This window comes from Pygocentrus nattereri, chromosome 20 (genome assembly GCF_015220715.1).
Source record: "Pygocentrus nattereri isolate fPygNat1 chromosome 20, fPygNat1.pri, whole genome shotgun sequence".
Classification (NCBI taxonomy): domain Eukaryota; kingdom Metazoa; phylum Chordata; class Actinopteri; order Characiformes; family Serrasalmidae; genus Pygocentrus; species Pygocentrus nattereri.
The window spans coordinates 24,427,732-24,445,402 of NC_051230.1; the positions used below are offsets into that span (position 1 = coordinate 24,427,732).

At 38.6% G+C, this 17,671-nt stretch overlaps 1 protein-coding gene across 2 annotated transcripts in view; it reads left to right on the plus strand.

The window, feature by feature from the left end:
* Positions 1–7,935, plus strand: part of ebf2 (EBF transcription factor 2) — a 38,508-nt gene extending 30,573 nt beyond the window's left edge. For both annotated transcript variants that reach the window (XM_037531624.1, XM_017716302.2), the window contains exons 7-16: positions 1,104–1,185; positions 3,722–3,863; positions 4,309–4,439; positions 4,646–4,772; positions 4,962–5,050; positions 5,146–5,211; positions 5,364–5,541; positions 5,941–6,120; positions 6,323–6,490; positions 6,682–7,935. In XM_037531624.1, coding sequence (XP_037387521.1) covers positions 1,104–1,185; positions 3,722–3,863; positions 4,309–4,439; positions 4,646–4,772; positions 4,962–5,050; positions 5,146–5,211; positions 5,364–5,541; positions 5,941–6,120; positions 6,323–6,490; positions 6,682–6,713 — 1,195 coding nt within the window. In that variant the 3' untranslated portion in view covers positions 6,714–7,935. The remainder of the gene's footprint in view (positions 1–1,103; positions 1,186–3,721; positions 3,864–4,308; positions 4,440–4,645; positions 4,773–4,961; positions 5,051–5,145; positions 5,212–5,363; positions 5,542–5,940; positions 6,121–6,322; positions 6,491–6,681) is intronic.
* Positions 7,936–17,671: the final 9,736 nt, after the last annotated feature.

Genomic DNA, 17,671 nt, shown 5'->3' on the forward strand with positions numbered 1-17,671 from the left:
GTCAAATAGGTGCCATTAATACAGGTAACGAGTGGAGGACAGAAGAGCTTCTTAAAGAAGAAGTTACAGTTTGTGAGAGCCAGAAATCTTGCTTGTTTGTGGGTGACCAAATACTTATTTTCCATCATAATTTACAACTAAATTCTTTAAAAATCCTACAATGTGATTTCCTGGATTTTTTTTCTCATATTGTCTCTCAGTTGAAGTGTACCTATGATGAAAATTACAGACCTCTCTCATCTTTCTGAGTAGGAGAACTTGCACAATCAGTGGCTGACTAAATACTTTTTTGCCCCACTGTATATATATATTTCTGTCTCTCCCTCTCACAGTGTCTGTCTTGCTCTCTCTTTGTCTCCTTGTCTTCTGATGGAATGTTAGCTTTCAGTTGCATTTTCACTCTTCTGTCCCTCCTTCCTTTACACTGGGGACTCTGGGATTGCGCCAGAGCTTGGTTGCCATAGCAGCGGTCCCATATTGCCGGACGAAACACTCCTGGGATTTGAAGTCTCTTCTCTCTACCACCCCCCACCCCCCTCCCCAAGTCTTCCTCATCTACCTCTTTTCTCTCCATCTTTCACTTCCATCCCATATATTCCACAAGCCACCTCTGTCTTCCTCAGTGGAAAACACACACACACACACACACACACACACACACATATGCAAACCTCAGAACATGTTGTCGCACACACAATCGTTAGAGACTATTTCAAAATGAATATGATATGCCGTAGATATGCATGCCTCCTTCTCCCTCTCTCTTTCTGTCTGCCGCAGACTCACAGACTTGCCCCATGGGACTTTCCGGCATTGCATTGTGGGATATTGTCGTCCCCTGAGCCTACACTACTGTTTTGAGCCCATTTTTTCATATCTAGTTCAGTCACACCTCACTGTTGGACTTGGCAGATATCGCCATTGCTTATGAAATTTCCTTTTTTCATCATCATGATTGCAAGTTATTTTTATGATAAATCCATGGACTAGAATATCAAAACAATGTTACCAGCACTCACAACCTCTTATGGAACTTTTCTATTAACCAGTTCTTAAAAAAATCATATGCTTTAAAGTCTGCCTTTGTCTTTTGTTCTCTACAGATTTTTCTTGAAGTTTTTCCTCAAGTGTAACCAAAATTGTCTGAAGACAGCAGGGAACCCAAGAGACATGAGAAGATTCCAGGTATAAAACAGAATAAAGTGTTTGCATATAAAAGCACAGTTAGATAAGCTTCATGCAATGTAGACAATGCAAAAACCTATTTTCTTAAGTTTAAATAATAGTCACAAACTGTAGTGATATAGAACCCGATGTCAAGCCAGTCAGTTTCTTTCAATGCTTCTTTCTTCATTCGTCAGATGCCCTTATCCTGAGTGGCTTACATTTGAATCATATTACAGAAGAAGGCTAATGTAGCCTTAGGAGTCTTACCTCAGTGACTCTGAACATAATGTGCTTGCCTGAATGGGAAATCAAACTTGCACCAACCATATACACTTACTGCCCAACACCAATATTAATGGTTCTCTTAGCTGATAGCTGTGTGCGAGAGTCATCCTCTAGCTCTTAAACAATGGCCAGTTTCTGACCACATGACCACTGTTGACTGATGTATTTGATTGGCAGACTATTATTTCCATGCCACAAATGCCTTGATGTTACTATTGCCACCGTACCAATAATGTCTGACCAGTGGTGGTCTTATGCTGATCCCTTTTGATTAATGAACAGGATTGAAGGTGACTGACAATTTGTGCAACATCAGACCAACTACAGTCTGTAATTGTAAACTACAAAGTGGACCTATATGGTAGGTGTACCTGGCAAAATGGCCAATCAGTGTAGGTACAAGGTATTTCTATTTAATAAACTGCCAACTCATCGTAGACAATGCATTTTAAGCTTTGAGAGCAAGCAGGTTAGAGCTCTATGTCTGACAAAAGCAAGAAGAAAGGCAAAAAAGGAGAGAGCAGGGAGGTGGGAGTGGATTGGGAGATGCAGAGATTGCAGGAAATCAGCCGAGGTGTTTCAGGAAGTTGTCAAGATTTGAGTGATTGGCTCCAGATGGGGGAGGTCAAGCTCTGTGACCCAGGAAGTGCTCACTAGGGACCCTCCCGCCTCACTTCCTCCCGTCCATCTTTCACTACCGGAGCCCCCCCTCCCGATCTAACATCGCTTCCTCTTGCCCTCCCCTGTTTCTTTCCCTTCTTCTCCCCTTCCTCCATGTTTGTTTTAACTGTTTCCCTCTGACACATGCTGAGAAATGACTTCTACACAGCTCCCACACCTCAATTCATCCGTGCACAGGAGCCTGCTGTTGAGAATTTACAGTTATTTATTCAGTGAACATGCATTGCGCTCCCACTTTGCCACCTATTAGCAGCTAGCTGTGCCAAACATCTGCACAGCATCTCTCTGCTCTAGTTCTGTTTTTTTGACCTCTCATTGGTAACTCTTATTTCCACCCCCTCTCACACTAGTGTTAATGTGCAGGCATCTGTGGTATTGATTTTTAGTTTTACTGTCATTGATAAATAATGAGCATTATATGTACAAAAGCATTTGATTCCACAAAGTATCAATTTTCCCCAGACTGCCTAGCAGTCTGCTTTTAGCTCTTTAAGTTCTATTTTTCACACTTTATTTATGACCTGACTGTTAACTGCAGTGTATGTCATTTGTTGGGCTCCAAAGTGTTTGCTAAATTTCCTTCAAGATCAATAAAGTATCTATCTATCTATCTATCTATCTATCTATCTATCTATCTATCTATCTATCTGTCTATCTATCTATCTATCTATCTATCTATCTATCTATCTATCTATCTATCTATCTATCTATCTATCTATCTATCTAAATACACAAAAAACAAATAATAAGTTTTCTTTCTAGAAGTGTGGTGTGCAATGCTGTATAAGGGTTTCCAATCAAAACAACCGAGGCCAGTTTTAACATTCTTTTTGCATAGACTAGGTGTACTCAGAAAGCATTGGTCATCTTCAAATATTGTGATACCATGATCTATTATTGTCTTGTACCTGCATTTCTTCTTGCTCTCTTCTGCCTTTCCTTTAGTCATGCTTGCCGCACCATGAACCCTATATTTACGCACATACGCATAGGCACTACACACAAGAGAGTAATATCCATATTTTTTGGGCCAGATGTAATCCTAGTAGCAGCAAGCATCCTTTTACAAATTAATCATGTGTGAATGAATTATATTCATAACCACTGTATACTAAAAAGAAATCAAGGGCCAGAATGCATCATCAGTCATTGGATCACAAAGAAGATTCACTCCATATGTTTGATGTCATTGAGAGATGTGCTGGACCACAGAGACCTCCACACTGTCTGCTGATAGAGCACAGACCCGGAGAGAAATAGAGAGAGAGAGAGAGAGAGAGAGGGGGGGGGGGGGGGGGGGGGGGGGGGGACTGAGTATGCAGACAGAAAGACAATGATGGGGGTACTTTTGAGGATAGAGAGGACCAAGAAGGACCACTGGGAAAAGCATGACATGGTGAGAGGTGAATCTCAATATCCATAACTCATGAACAATACTGTGGGACCAGTTGAATGGAAAACATTAGATGCATCCAGTGTTTTCTAAGGAAAGCAATAGGTACATCAACTAATACTATCTTCTGAAACCACTAAGCTTACTTCAACTTGCCACTGAAGTATTATGGTTCCTTTTTCCTTATTCACACAGGTGGTCCTCTCAAGCACCGTTAGCGTGGATGGTCATGTTCTCGCTGTGTCCGATAACATGTTTGTCCACAACAATTCCAAGCATGGCCGCCGGGCACGTAGACTGGAGCCAGGTGAAACACTGGAAAATCCCATGGAATATGGTAAGACCTTTAGACTTTTTGCTCCTGGAAAGACAAATAGAATACCAAGGCTAAATCATAATGAAATCAGAATGAAATAACTGTTTAAAAGTTAGAACAAGGAATTTTAGATGGATGGAGCTGAGAAAACTGTACATAATCAAGGTAAAGGTAAAACAAAAATGAATATCCAGCATGCCTCAAAAGTTGTAATCAAATCTTGGGGCAGATAAGAAAAAAAGGATATGATATGGCAAGAGATTTCAAATGTTTGAATAGTAATGTATATCATAATTAATCACATTACTCTTGATTGTTCTCTTGTACTGTACATTGTTTTCTGCCTGTATATCTGAGCCAAACTTCATCCAAATCAGTGCAATAACATTTACTCAGTTGATATTAATGCATGTAAATGTGCATGTATTCAATGAGTTGCTCATTCTGCCTGTTTCTATGTAAACAGCTACCCCGTGTATCAAAGCCATCAGCCCCAGTGAAGGGTGGACCACAGGAGGCGCTATGGTGATAATTATCGGGGAGAATTTCTTTGATGGTCTGCAGGTCGTGTTTGGGAGCATGCTGGTGTGGAGTGAGGTGAGAAATGCAAGAAAACGTTTATCACTATAATCTTTGAGCTAAAATGTCTTTAAGTTTACTTGCTGTCTTATATGTACTTTATTCACATGTAACAATTTGCACAAATTGAAAGCATTATTTTGTGTTAAGTTAGGAAAGGTAAATAATACAGCTGCTATTTGTGTAAAAGTTTTCAAATGCTATCTACATCTCTTTTATTACAGTTAATCACTCCTCATGCTATCCGGGTTCAGACACCTCCAAGACACATTCCAGGGGTTGTAGAAGTCACACTGTCCTACAAATCAAAACAGTTCTGCAAGGGAGCACCAGGACGCTTCATTTACACAGGTGAATATACAAATATACAGAAGGCTTACAGAAATATATTTCAGCCAATACTGCTTAGTATTGGTGAAATGTTTTAGGTAGGACAACCCTTAACACAATTCAGTCAATTTATTTTTTCACCATCCTGATGTGTTTAAGCCATGTGTGTCTATGACCTTATGTTGATGTGCATTTTCAATTTATCCTCAGCACTGAATGAGCCAACCATAGATTATGGCTTTCAGAGACTTCAGAAGGTTATCCCTAGACATCCTGGGGACCCTGAAAAATTGGCAAAGGTCAGAAACCTCCTGATATGCTGCCAGAATTTCTATATGATATCCATACTCATATGTATGTGCAGATGTTAATCTCTATTTCTTTGTATTTTTAGGAGATGTTACTGAAAAGGGCAGCAGATCTAGTTGAGGCGGTCTATGGAAACACCCATAGTAACCAGGTAATCCCAACAGAATGCTATACTCAAATGGGCTCTTAAGGGACAATAGCCCTAAAAAATTAACCATTCAGCATGTAGAAAATTGCTTCTCTAACCTACCAGTGCAAGCTATGAAACAACATAACTTCTTTCTTTTCTTCTCCTGGCTGTAGGACATGTTGCTGAAAAGGGCAGCAGACATTGCTGAAGCCCTGTATAGTGTACCACGGCCTCACAGTCAGCTGCAAGCTCTGCCCAGCTCCCCAGTGCATGGCAGTGTCATGGGACTAAGCTCGTATCCCTCCCAGCTGGGGGTCAGTATTGGAGAACCTGGACAAACCAGTGGGCAAGGTGAGAGGAACTTCATGGAATGTGAGCAATTTTACAAATTTGTCATGCAAAGTGATCCAATGACTTCAAGAGTGGTCAAGAGTGATAATGTATGCATCACATCAGTTTACATATTATAATATGAAATGTTCTGTTATGTAACCTTACATGTCACAGACTAGAAATGCTTTGTCTATTTTCAAGGGTTAATTAACAGTTTTTGTGTAAAACTGGGTATAAAAGCATGTGCCTCTCACATGTGACATGTAGCACACATTTCCCTAAACACATGCACATTAGTGCATTTTATTACTACCAACTATAAAACTAATGACCTATATGTTGGAATGATATAGAATGTATTCTTATTACACATGCATGCACCTACTGACAGCTCCTTTCTCTCTCTCTTCTGCAAAGGTTACATGCGTAATTCCAGTTTGTCTCCACGTGGCTACCCATCTGCCTCCACTCCTCAACAGTCAAGCTATGGATCTGGAGGAGGCATGAGTGGAGGATATGGAGCTGTTCCTATGAGCAGTTTGGGTGTGCCAGGGTCCCCTGGCTTTAGTAGCGCCTCTCCAAACAGCTCTCCTTATGGTATGGTAGTAAGATTAATATTAACTGGCCCTTAATTCAAGCAATATTGTTGCAATATCATTGGCTCTTATAATGGGTTATCTGTTCCATATATAGTCTTTATTACCCCCTATCTTACCTCACTGGTCAGATATTCATCTCCTTAAGAATGTTTTAGAGTCATCAAAGAAAACAGTTCCTAATTCTTCTGTCTCTTTTTCAGTAATGCCTTCCAGTCCCACTATACCAGGATCCAGCTCTACTTCCTCTCTCCTTCCCTTCTCATCTTTTCCTTCCACTGCCAAACAGAAGAGTGCTTTTGCTCCCGTCCTAAGACCCCAGGGTTCACCTTCACCTGCCTGCCCAACCACAGGAGGCAATGGCTTCAGAGGTAATACATTTAATCTTGCATCTTCTGAAGACCTTGACCATAAATTTTAGAGAGATCCTGAGTAGCGGTCTGTACAGTGCATGAAAAAGTCAAATATGTCTTCTATAAGGAACGACTATATCAACGATTAGCCAGTAATGTTTTTGTGTGGACCTTTACGATACTAAAACTATCTCTGATTCCTTCTCCAGCAATGGCAGGTCTTGTAGTCCCACCAATGTAATGACTCCCATCATATACTAATCAACATTCCACACAAAGCTCCTACAAGTGGAAAAGAAACTCCAGAGACTGAATGACGTACACTGCAAGCTATGGCAAGCAATGGGACCTGTCTTCAATATAGATGAAAAGAAAAACATGGTGAAGCCACTGTTAAGTGAATGCGACAAGAGGGCAACTTTGGGGAACTGTCAAGATGTCACCTCAGATGTTCTTCTCTTAAAGACATGCAGAGAAAAAGGCCTCCTTTGTATCTTCTTCTTAGCCAAGAGAAGATTCACCAGCTCATCAGTCATTCAAGACTATTTTTCTACACTTCAGCAGATTCTGAGTCATATGCTCAATGGATTTCCATCACATTCTAGGAAGCAGGGTGCTAGCAAATCTAACTCTCCAAAGCTTTTTCGAGGTTTATGCAGAGGACAGGAACCTTGTTCACAAAGATGTTTTACAATGATTTACTGAACATTCCATTTTGAGTCATGAAAAACTTTATTTTATTTCTTAGCTCCAGAATAAGGGAACTTAGGAACTTATACTTTGTACCTCCCAGCGTTGTGAATTGATGACCTCATATATTGACTTATTTAATGAAAAATGCTATATAAGTTATTATTTTTAGGTTAAGTAATAATATAAGCAACTTTTATGAACCTATTTGTAACTGTTATGAACCTCTTCTATGTTGCCATTATTGTTATGTTACGATTTTTTAATGAATGTTGTTAGTGTGTCATTTTTAAGCCGAAATGTTACCTGGATAAATCCTGAGTTCTTTTTCTGAAGAAAGAAATGTAGCGAGTATTTTTTTTAAACAATTTACAATGTGACACTGTACACTGCTTTAAAGAATTCTGTTCAAGAGCATAGAAAACACAGCTTCTTGTTGTTTATCTATTTAGATAATACTAATGAGCTAATTATTCAGAGTAAGCATGTACGTTCTTGATGTAGTACATACAGTAGGTACTACTATATATGAATCTAAAGGTTACATTTATTCATTCAGAAATTCTGGTACAGAGATTTTGTGTAAATTAATTGATTATGGCTACATTTTCATTAGTAGTGCTTGGAAGATTCAGGGTGTTAATCTTTGTTTTTTTCCCCCCGCACAACCTCTGTAACTATGCAGTATTTGTTTAGGCTGAAACTATGAGTGATTACTGGTTTAAGATAAACTCCTTTTCACCATACTTAGAAACATCAACAAAGCAAATAAAAACAGCAAATTATTTACTAAATTGAAATGTCATGTCAATGTTTACCTAAATGACAGGGTTACTTCTAACCACACTGGATATGTTTGAATGAACCAGATTTCATCTGTGTGGTACTGCTTGTGATGCAGGGCTATCATTTGTGTACAGTATACACAGTATTCACTAATCACACAAAAGTTTTCCATAGCAGCATTTTCGACATATAGCAAATAAGCAAAACCAGCAAACGATACGAGGACTGTAAGACACAAAGATAAACAAGCCCCTTTTTGTGCAGTGGCAACTCAATATAATTATATCAGTGCTGATATTACTTCACTTTTCCAAGAACAAGAAACAAAGAAAAAAGTGTGCCTTGGGGATTAATCTTTTGGTTCATATGCTTTTCAACACTGTATATGTTGGATCACAGTACCTGGTAGTTGTTATCCTCCTATGATGCATTTCTACTGTAGATTCATGAGTAAGTCAAATGAGATGTAGGTGCCAACACAGGATTAATACAACAACCTTTTTCAGAAAATAATATAATAAAAAACATACTCTTAAGCATAATTAATTATACATAAAATGCTATTTTCTTAAATATAGGAGGCACATCTTTTGCACATCTGTTGCACATTACCATTTTGTAATTACTATCCATCCATCCATGCCCTGCGATGGACTGGCGACTGGTGTATCCTGCCTTCCGCCCGATGACTGCTGGGATAGGCTTCAGCACCCTCCGTGACCCTGACGGAGAAGCGGCTTAAAAGATGGATGGATAGATGGATGGATGGATGGAGTAGTATTTCTGAGAGGACAAGGATTATTATTCCATAACTACAGGGACTTTAATGCAAACTGGTTAAACTATTCCTAGATTATAGATGTATGTAATAAAACTTTGGTCCCAATTTTAACAGGTAATTATTTTGGAGGTTATTTACATCTATACTGAGTGAGCTACAAACCCAGTTCTAAAAAACTGGGACAATATATAAAAGGCAAATAAACACAGAAAGCAGTGACTTGTAAATCCACTTTGACAAGTATTTGATTGAAAGCCACACAAAGACAACATGTTTAATATGCTATCTTTAACTTAATTATTATTGGTAAATATACTTTCATTCTGAAATTGATACCTGCAACATGTTCCAAAAAAGATGGTAAGGGGCAATTTAAAGCTAGGAACATTGTTAAATGTTCAGAAACCATTTTACAGGAGGTGTCGCCACTTTTCCAAAAAATACATCAGCAAATAGTTCAGCTGTTTAAGAACACTGGGCCTCATTCGTGTAGATTCTGACATTCACAAATGTTTTCTTACTTGGGATTTGTTCTTAGGTAGAAACAGAATCTACGTACAACCAAGAGCACAAAGGTGCAAACAATTTCGATCCCAATCTCGATCCCTCATATGGCAGTACATTAAAAACTGGCATGCTTCCACACTGCAGCATTGAATTCAATTATTTCATTCAGTCGTATTGTCACAGGTATATGAAATCAAGCACCTAGCCATGCAATCTGCCTTTACATTCATTTGTGAAAGACTTGTTTACTCTAAAGAGCTCACTGAATTTGAATGTGGTACTGTAATAAGATGCCACCACTGCAACAAGTTAGTTAACAAAAGTTAGTTTAGTGAAACAAGTTAGTTAGCAAAATTTATTAAGTGGTATTACTAAATAAGTGGAAGTGTTTTGGAGACACAGCAACTCATCAATGACTGTGCAGACCACGGAAAGTTATGGAGCGAGTGTTGAGACACAGAAGTGTTGAGGTGCATCAAAGTTGCCAAAGCCCTGCTGACTCCATAGCTGCAGATTTCAATGACTGAGCAGCTGCATGTAAGCATTACATCACCAAGAACAATGCCAAGCGTTGGATGGAGACGTGTAAAGCACATTGCAACTGGACTCAGCAGTGGAAATGTATTCTGTGAAGTAATGATTCACATTTCTCTGGCAGTATGATGGATGTGTCTGGGTTTGGCAAATGTCAGGAGACCATTACCTGTCTGACTGCTTTGTGCCAACTGTAAAGTTTGGTAGTGGAGAGTGTTGGTAGTGTTTTTCAGGAGTTGGCCTAGGCCCCTGCAGTAAAGGGACATTTTAATGCTTCCGATTTTATTGGAACAATTTGGTGAGGCCCTTTTCTACTCCAGTATGATTGTACCCCAGTACACAAAGCAAGGCCCATAAAGGTATGGTTGGGTGTGTTTAGTGAAGAAGAACTTGACTGACATATGCAGAGCCCTGACACCATTGAACTCTTTTCGGATGAACTAGAATGGAGATTGCGAGCAAAGCCCTCTCATCCAACACCAGTGTTTGACAAATACTTTTCTGGATGAACAGGCAGACACACTCCAAAATCTTGTAGAAAGCCTTCCCAGAAGCATGGAGGCTGCAATAGTCTATGGATTTAAAATGGGATGTTATAAAATCTCTGGAAGATGTAATGTGTGTCACAATACTTTTGTCCATATCACTACATGAGTTCAGGAATGCTTTGACAGACAATTGTCAGTAAAAAATTTGTGGTGTTGCATCCATAAAGGCAAGTTAATACTGTATCATGCACAGTGAAAATCATATGTCAACAACATTGACCGAAAGACTGACAAATTTTCTGGGCTCAAGATAATTTGGCACCATTAACAGTGAAAGATATTTGGATCAGTCCACCAAACTGGTTCAAAGTCAGAGTTAAAAACACATTTGGACTTGAAAATTCTCTTTCTTAGAGTCACCCTCTACTTCAATTAGGGTTATTTTATCAAAGCAAATGACTGAACTTTACATTTTTTAAAATCAGATTAAATAAGACACTGTTGCCTCTGTGTGTATGAAATATCTTGTCTCAGTGTTGTTCTGCTAGTGAGAGCTCAATGTTGCATATGTATGGCTACTGTAAAAATGGATAAAAATGTGGACTGTCTAGGGTTACATGTCAACCAAAGTTAGAACTACTGTTTTTAAAGAATCATCTCTAAAATCAACTATGGACTCCTTGTTAGTTCTTTTTCCCTGAATTAACTGTCTATTTGATACTATTTACTAACTGCCTAAACTTTGGGGAATTTGGGTAAAAAAGGCTATGCTTCTAACATTGTTCACCCAACATAGAAACAAATATGGCAGGGCTATCCAATCTTATATGTAAAGGCCAATATAGCAGCAGGGTTTCTTTCCAAACAAGCCTGAAGAAGGAGCATGATGTTTAATTAATTGGTCAGTCTTCAAATGGGAATAAAAAAGCTCCAGCCACACCAGTCCTGCACAGATAAGATTGGATAGCTTTGCATTAAGGTTAAATATGTACATAAAATAGTTTCAAAACAACAAAAAACTTACTGTCCGGTTAGCATCGTATTTTACCAATGCAGTGCTTAGCATTATCTGTAGGAGCAAAGGAGTCATCAAAGTGTTTTTGTTGCATTAACAAAGGTAAGAACCATTACTAACGCAGTTTATGGCTTTTTCTGTCACCTTCAAGTGGCATTTGCCATGAAAATCCAAGCTGTTGCCTGTGACTAAATTTTTGTCCTCCCTCTCAGTCATCACTCTCTCTCTCTCTATCTCTCTCTCTCTCTCTCCATCTCTCTCTCTCTCTCTCTCTCTCTCTCTCTCTCTCACTCTCTCTCTCTCTCTCTCTCTCTCTCTCTCTCTCTCTCACTCTCTCTCTCTCTCTCTCTCTCTCACTCTCTCTCTCTCTCTCTCTCTCTCTCTCTCTCTCTCCATCTCTCTCTCTCTCTCTCTCTCTCTCTCTCTCACTCTCTCTCCATCTCTCTCTCTCTCTCTCTCCATCTCTCTCTCTCTCTCTCTCTCTCTCTCACTCTCTCTCTCTCTCTCTCTCTCCATCTCTCTCTCTCTCTCTCTCTCTCTCACTCTCTCTCTCTCTCTCTCTCTCTCTCTCCATCTCTCTCTCTCTCTCTCTCTCTCTCTCTCTCTCTCTCTCTCTCTCTCTCTCTCCCTCCCCCTTCTTCTTTCTACTAATTTGACAAGTTAAATTCGGGTTTGTTGTCAGCGCCTCGACACTCATCAGTCTAATACATCCTTCTGCCTGGAGGCGCAGCAGCCATATGTTGCTTTTCTAAATGATTTCGTGGCTTGATTTTGTTGATGTTTATTTGGCAAAGTGATCAGAGGTGCCATTTTAACACCACCTAATTTCAGTTCAGAACCAGACTTTGTTTTTCCTGTCCTATATAAAAGCCTACCTTCAGGAATTATGATCCATTAAACTGATACTTTCCTTGCAATTTAGTTTGTGTTTTTCAAAAAAGTAAGATATATACAGATTCACTAAAGAAAACAGAAAAAGAAGGAAAAAAACTCCTCAAGAGATATGTAAAGTTTATTTCCTCAATTCTGTGGCTTCTCAGGTAACATGCCCTGAATTGCCTGTTTATGTGTATGTGTGTCTGTTTGACTGTATGCATTTGTAAAGTGCTCAGAATTTCAGCGGTAAAAGTGTTGCGGTAATGCCTTGGGGGAAATATATTTATTTGTGAGCTCAAGCCCCTTGGCCACACTTTTGGGCCAATCACCAAGTCCTTTATTCAGGTCCATTCTAGCTTCTGCAGGCTCACACACTCTTCCCCATTCCCCTGGGTGTCAGTAGAGTGGGGTGGCAGATGGAACTGACAGGGAGCAGTCTCCTGGGACATTTCCCAAAACAAAACAAAAATGTTACACATGCACGCACACACACACACACACACACACACACACACACACACACACACACACACACACACACACAGAAAAAGAAAGAGGGAGAGAGAGTCAAACAAGGTCTTAAAATCTCAATTTTTCTATTTTTCTCTAACTCTAAGCAAAATGCGATATGGACAGTAGGTTGATCCATTTGAGAGCCCATAACATTCAACTCCGCTGACTTTTTAAACTGAGATGTAAAATCTTTTAGAGCAGTATGACATGGTGCATTGTAGAGAAACTCACTTAAAACATGATCTAGGCATTTAGGTTATTAGATATTGATAATTATTGTAAATTGTGTTTTATGCAAATGTATTATTTAAAGTAAAAAGGAATATATAGAAATTCTTAATATAAAAAAAGAAAAAGCTCCTCAAGGGTTATGAAGAATTTTCTCAGTTAGATATTGTATTTTAAACAAACGTATTATTTTAAGTAAGTTATTTGAATATTTGAATAGTCCATCAATTATGAGTATCAAAAATCTGAATCATCACTAATAAAAATATAATTAATGATTCAAAATGATTATTTGTATAAGTGAATCAAATGGCATTTATTTTCTAGCATTTATTATTGCACATGTAAGTATGATATAAGTATAAAGGGTTAGATAATAACATTACTGACATTGCTGCACTGACATTATTACTTTGCTATATGACATTATGACATTTTTTATTTTAACATTTAATTCCTAATTAATCTTACATGCACAAAGTTTAAATTATCCAAAAAACAGTCACTGCTTACTCCTTAGATATTAAATAAATTAAAATCTTTCCAATATTAAACACTTTTATCCTCCATATATCCTCTTAGGGCTGTAAAACACTTCAAAATGGCTTAGTCTTTGTTCCTGATCTATAACTTACAGTTACACCTTTACATTTTTAAACAACAAATCATTTTAACCTGAAGTCTTTGCTAAGATCAGGATGCTATTGGGTGGGTGATAAATTAAAGGCGTACTGTTTGACAGCAGCAGCAGCGGGACCGCCTCCCAGCCCCCCAACAGTACGAATGGAGGAAAAGCCACCAGCTAATTGACCTGGCTTCTGTTAGACCATCAATCACTCTGAGGCTACTGACTAGCCCCCAGTCTGCATTGCGTTATGCAAGGGCTTTCTCACTTAACCAACTTAATAGCGCCTGGCTTGATGTAATGTTATTAGCTCTGCTCACTGCGTCAGATGCTGTGCGTGTGTGTGTGTGTGTGTGTGTGTGTGTGTGTGTGTTTGTACCAGGGACCTGATGGTCACATATATGAAGCATTTTTTATGATCAATAGCCTAAAGGCTCATTTAGAAATAGAAAAAATTCTTAACATGACTAATAGGCCCAATATTGAATCTATTTGGCGGGGAGAAAGAATGTAAAATTACTGTATCACACGTTGTGATATACGTAGCATACAGCTTATATTATCATCTTAACAGTAAACACTGGATTAACTCTCCAAGCATTTTCACTCTACTCCAAATGAAGCCAGCAGGCCAAATAATATTGATTTAGATTGATTTGATTGACTAATTTCAAACCTCTGCTGTTCTGTAGAAAGGGCTATCGTTATATATAGAACTGTGAATTCATAAAACTGTTTAGATCTGGTTAAACTGTTCTTTGAATTGTTTAATATTTCTTCTCTCTGATGGAAAATTTGTTGTATATGGTTCTTTTTTTAATCTTTTAAAAGTGGTCCTACACAGCTCAAGAAAAATTCCACTGTTGTCAAAAATCATAGAAGCTTTTAGACACTATACAGTAGCCCTTTTTTGCTAATGGTGTGGCATTTCGTTTTTTAAACCTGTCAATTTTGGAGCTATTTATTTTAATAATGGTAATTCTAAATTAATATATGGGACTACAAAAGGTTTTTACTTTACTTACTTATTTACCTTATACTGCCCTTACAGTTCCACAGTTTACAGAATCCTAAACCTTTTTATTATTATTACTATTATTATTAATGGTTTAGTGCCATGCATTCATTAACCCAGAGGAGACTTCACAAGGCTGTTCACAAAAATAACATAATTTAACCAAAATAAAAGTTGTATATGACACAAGCAGGTAGCATTAGTTAGTGATTCTAAAGTCAATATTTAGTCACTGATAACATTTTTATAGAAGAGTCCACTGTTTCTGTCATAAATGTAAACATCCGTATCTACAAGCCAGTACTAGAATTTGTTCAATATAAAAGGCATAGAGTCAAATCTAGACTACATTTGGTTCATATTTACACAGACAAATCTGAACATTTCATTAATGACTGTAGTCCCTGGGCATGTAGAGAAAAGAGAATCTTAAAGTGACATAAGAGAATCTTAAAATGGCATAAAACAGGAGTAATCCATGGGTAGTAATCAGTTTTTCTCTCAGATGTGCTTTTTGAAGGATTTTCAAAACATTATGCTTTTACTTCTACTCAAGTATGTTTATAAGGAAATGATTCTATTTGTACACAGGCACATTTTAGTCATTGACATTCTTTTTTGTCATTAAACAGGTCCTTTATTGCGGTAATTTTTGTGGTAATGTTGGCAACAGCATCTGTAACGCTTGACATACCTCTCAAACATCATTTCCTGTGCAGAAAGATTCAGGATTTATTGAGAGGTTCAAATCAAGTCAAAGGTTGTTTATATAATGCTTTTTACAACCTCAAAACTGTGAACCCAAGGAAGGCTGCTGGCCCTGATGTAACAGGAAGGGTATTGAAGGAATGTGCGCACCAGCTCTCCATAGTCTTCACAAGAATCTCCAATCTATCCTTATCTAAATCCACCATCCCACCTTGTCTGAAATCTGCCACCATTATTCAAGAAAGCAGCACATCAAACCCAGCCTATACCAGTTCTACAGGGTAAACAGGTCTGTAGATGCCGTCGGTACCACTGGTCATACAGCACTGGTCACTAAGATCACTAATGTAGGACCTTTCCAAACCATCAGCAACTGAATCAAGGACTTCCTGTCCAACCGCAACCAGACCTTTAGACTTGGCCCTCACCTCTCCACCACCATCACATTCAGCACTGGTACACTTCCAACACTATAGTCAAATTCACTGACCACACAACCATAATTAGACTTATCTCTGGAGGAGACGAGAGGACTGGCTCTGTGGTGTTCAGAGAGTAATCTCACACTGAACTGCTCAAAATCTAAAGAACCCAGCAAAACCTAGCCCATATTATATCAACGGGGATTATGTGGAAAGGTTACATGATTTCAGCACATTTCTAAAGATCTCTCCTGGACCACCAACACCAACGCATTAATTTAAAAGGCACAACAGCAACTCTACTCTACTTTCTAGGAATCCTGCAAGAGAAGCTTACTACTTCTCAATTAAAAGCATGCCTACATATTGCATCTCCACATACATGGTACACCAGCAGCTCAGTAGTGGACAGAAGAGCCCTTCAGATGGAGTCATTAGCAAAGCCCAGAAGATCATTGGCTGCTTGCTGCCCTCCTTGGAGGAGGTTTAACATACTGAAAGACCCATGTCATCCTGGTCATCATCTGTATGACCTGTTACCCTCACACAGACGCTACAAGGCCATCACAAAAAAAAAATCTGAATCATCACTAATAAAATATAATGAATGATTCAAAATGATTATTTGTATAAATGATTCAGATGGCATTTATTTTCTAGCATTTATTATTGCACATGTAATCATCAAATCAAATCAAATTTATTTGTATAGCGCTTTTTACAACGGATGTTGTCACAAAGCAGCTTTACAGAATTTCGGAAAAGACAAAGTTTCAACAGGATTGTAAGAATGTACAGAAACCCCCTGGTGGGCAAGCCAGGGGCAACAATGGCAAGGAAAAACTCCCTCAGAACTGAAGAAGAAACCTTGGGAGGAACCAGGCTCACCAGGGGGGACCCATCCTCCTCTGGTCAAACTACTTACAAGTGATTATATTACTAATATTAATAGCAGTAATACTGGTATTAGGAATAACTAGGAGTCTATGAGAACATCAGCGTAGGGTGGGCAGCTCGTCCAAGGCAGGTGGTGGCAGCTGGGGCATGGCACGGCATGGCATATGTAAGTATGATATAAGTATAAAGGGTTAGATAATAACATTACTGACATTGCTGCACTGACATTGCTATGTGCACAAAGTTTAAATTATCCAAAAACAGTCACTGCTTACTCCTTAGATATTAAATAAATGAAAATCTTTCCAATATTAAGCACTTTTATCCTCCATGTATCCACATTTCCATATTTCTTGCATTTTATGTTTTATAATAGCTTATATTTTTGTTTAATTCAAGTTTAAGCTCTTTTTGTTTATGCACCGTGGGGATTGCTGCCCAATTTCCTTGTATTCTGAGCAAATGTCAATAAAGTATCTTGCATCTTGGACGACAGCACCCTGGAACAGGCATTGTCGCAAAGCAGCTTTACAGAAAAATATGGGTCTGAGCCCCCATGATCAAGCCAATTGCTGGAGCCTATCCCTGCAGTCATTGGGCGAAGGATTAATCTTAATATACTCATTAAAAAAATAGAAAATATAAGAATAACACTAAATAGTAAAAAAGTAAAAAATACAGTTTTATAGGCAAAGTTGAAAGAAAAATTAAAGTTACATGTGCATATGTACCAATAATAGATGTAAACAGTAGTATTCAGACAGCAGCAGTACAGTGTATGTAAGGTGCAGTTATTGAGTGAAAGGTTGGCCAAAGTTAAACCGATTCAGAATGGAAGTGGGGAAGAGGTAGTGAGTGAGGTGTCCACAAGCTTGATGGCCTGTGAATAGAAACTGTTCATCAGTCTTGTAGTCCTGGACTTCACACTCCTACCTTCATGCAGAAGAGTCTGTGCTAGGGGTGTGTACTGTCCCTGATTATGTTGTGGGCCCTCCTGATGACCCTGGTGTGATAAATGTCCTATAGTGAGGGGAAGGCTGCTCCTGAGATGGACTGTGCAGTTTTGATCACAATGGCAACATTTGAAAGGAAAAACTCCCTAAAAGCAAGAGGA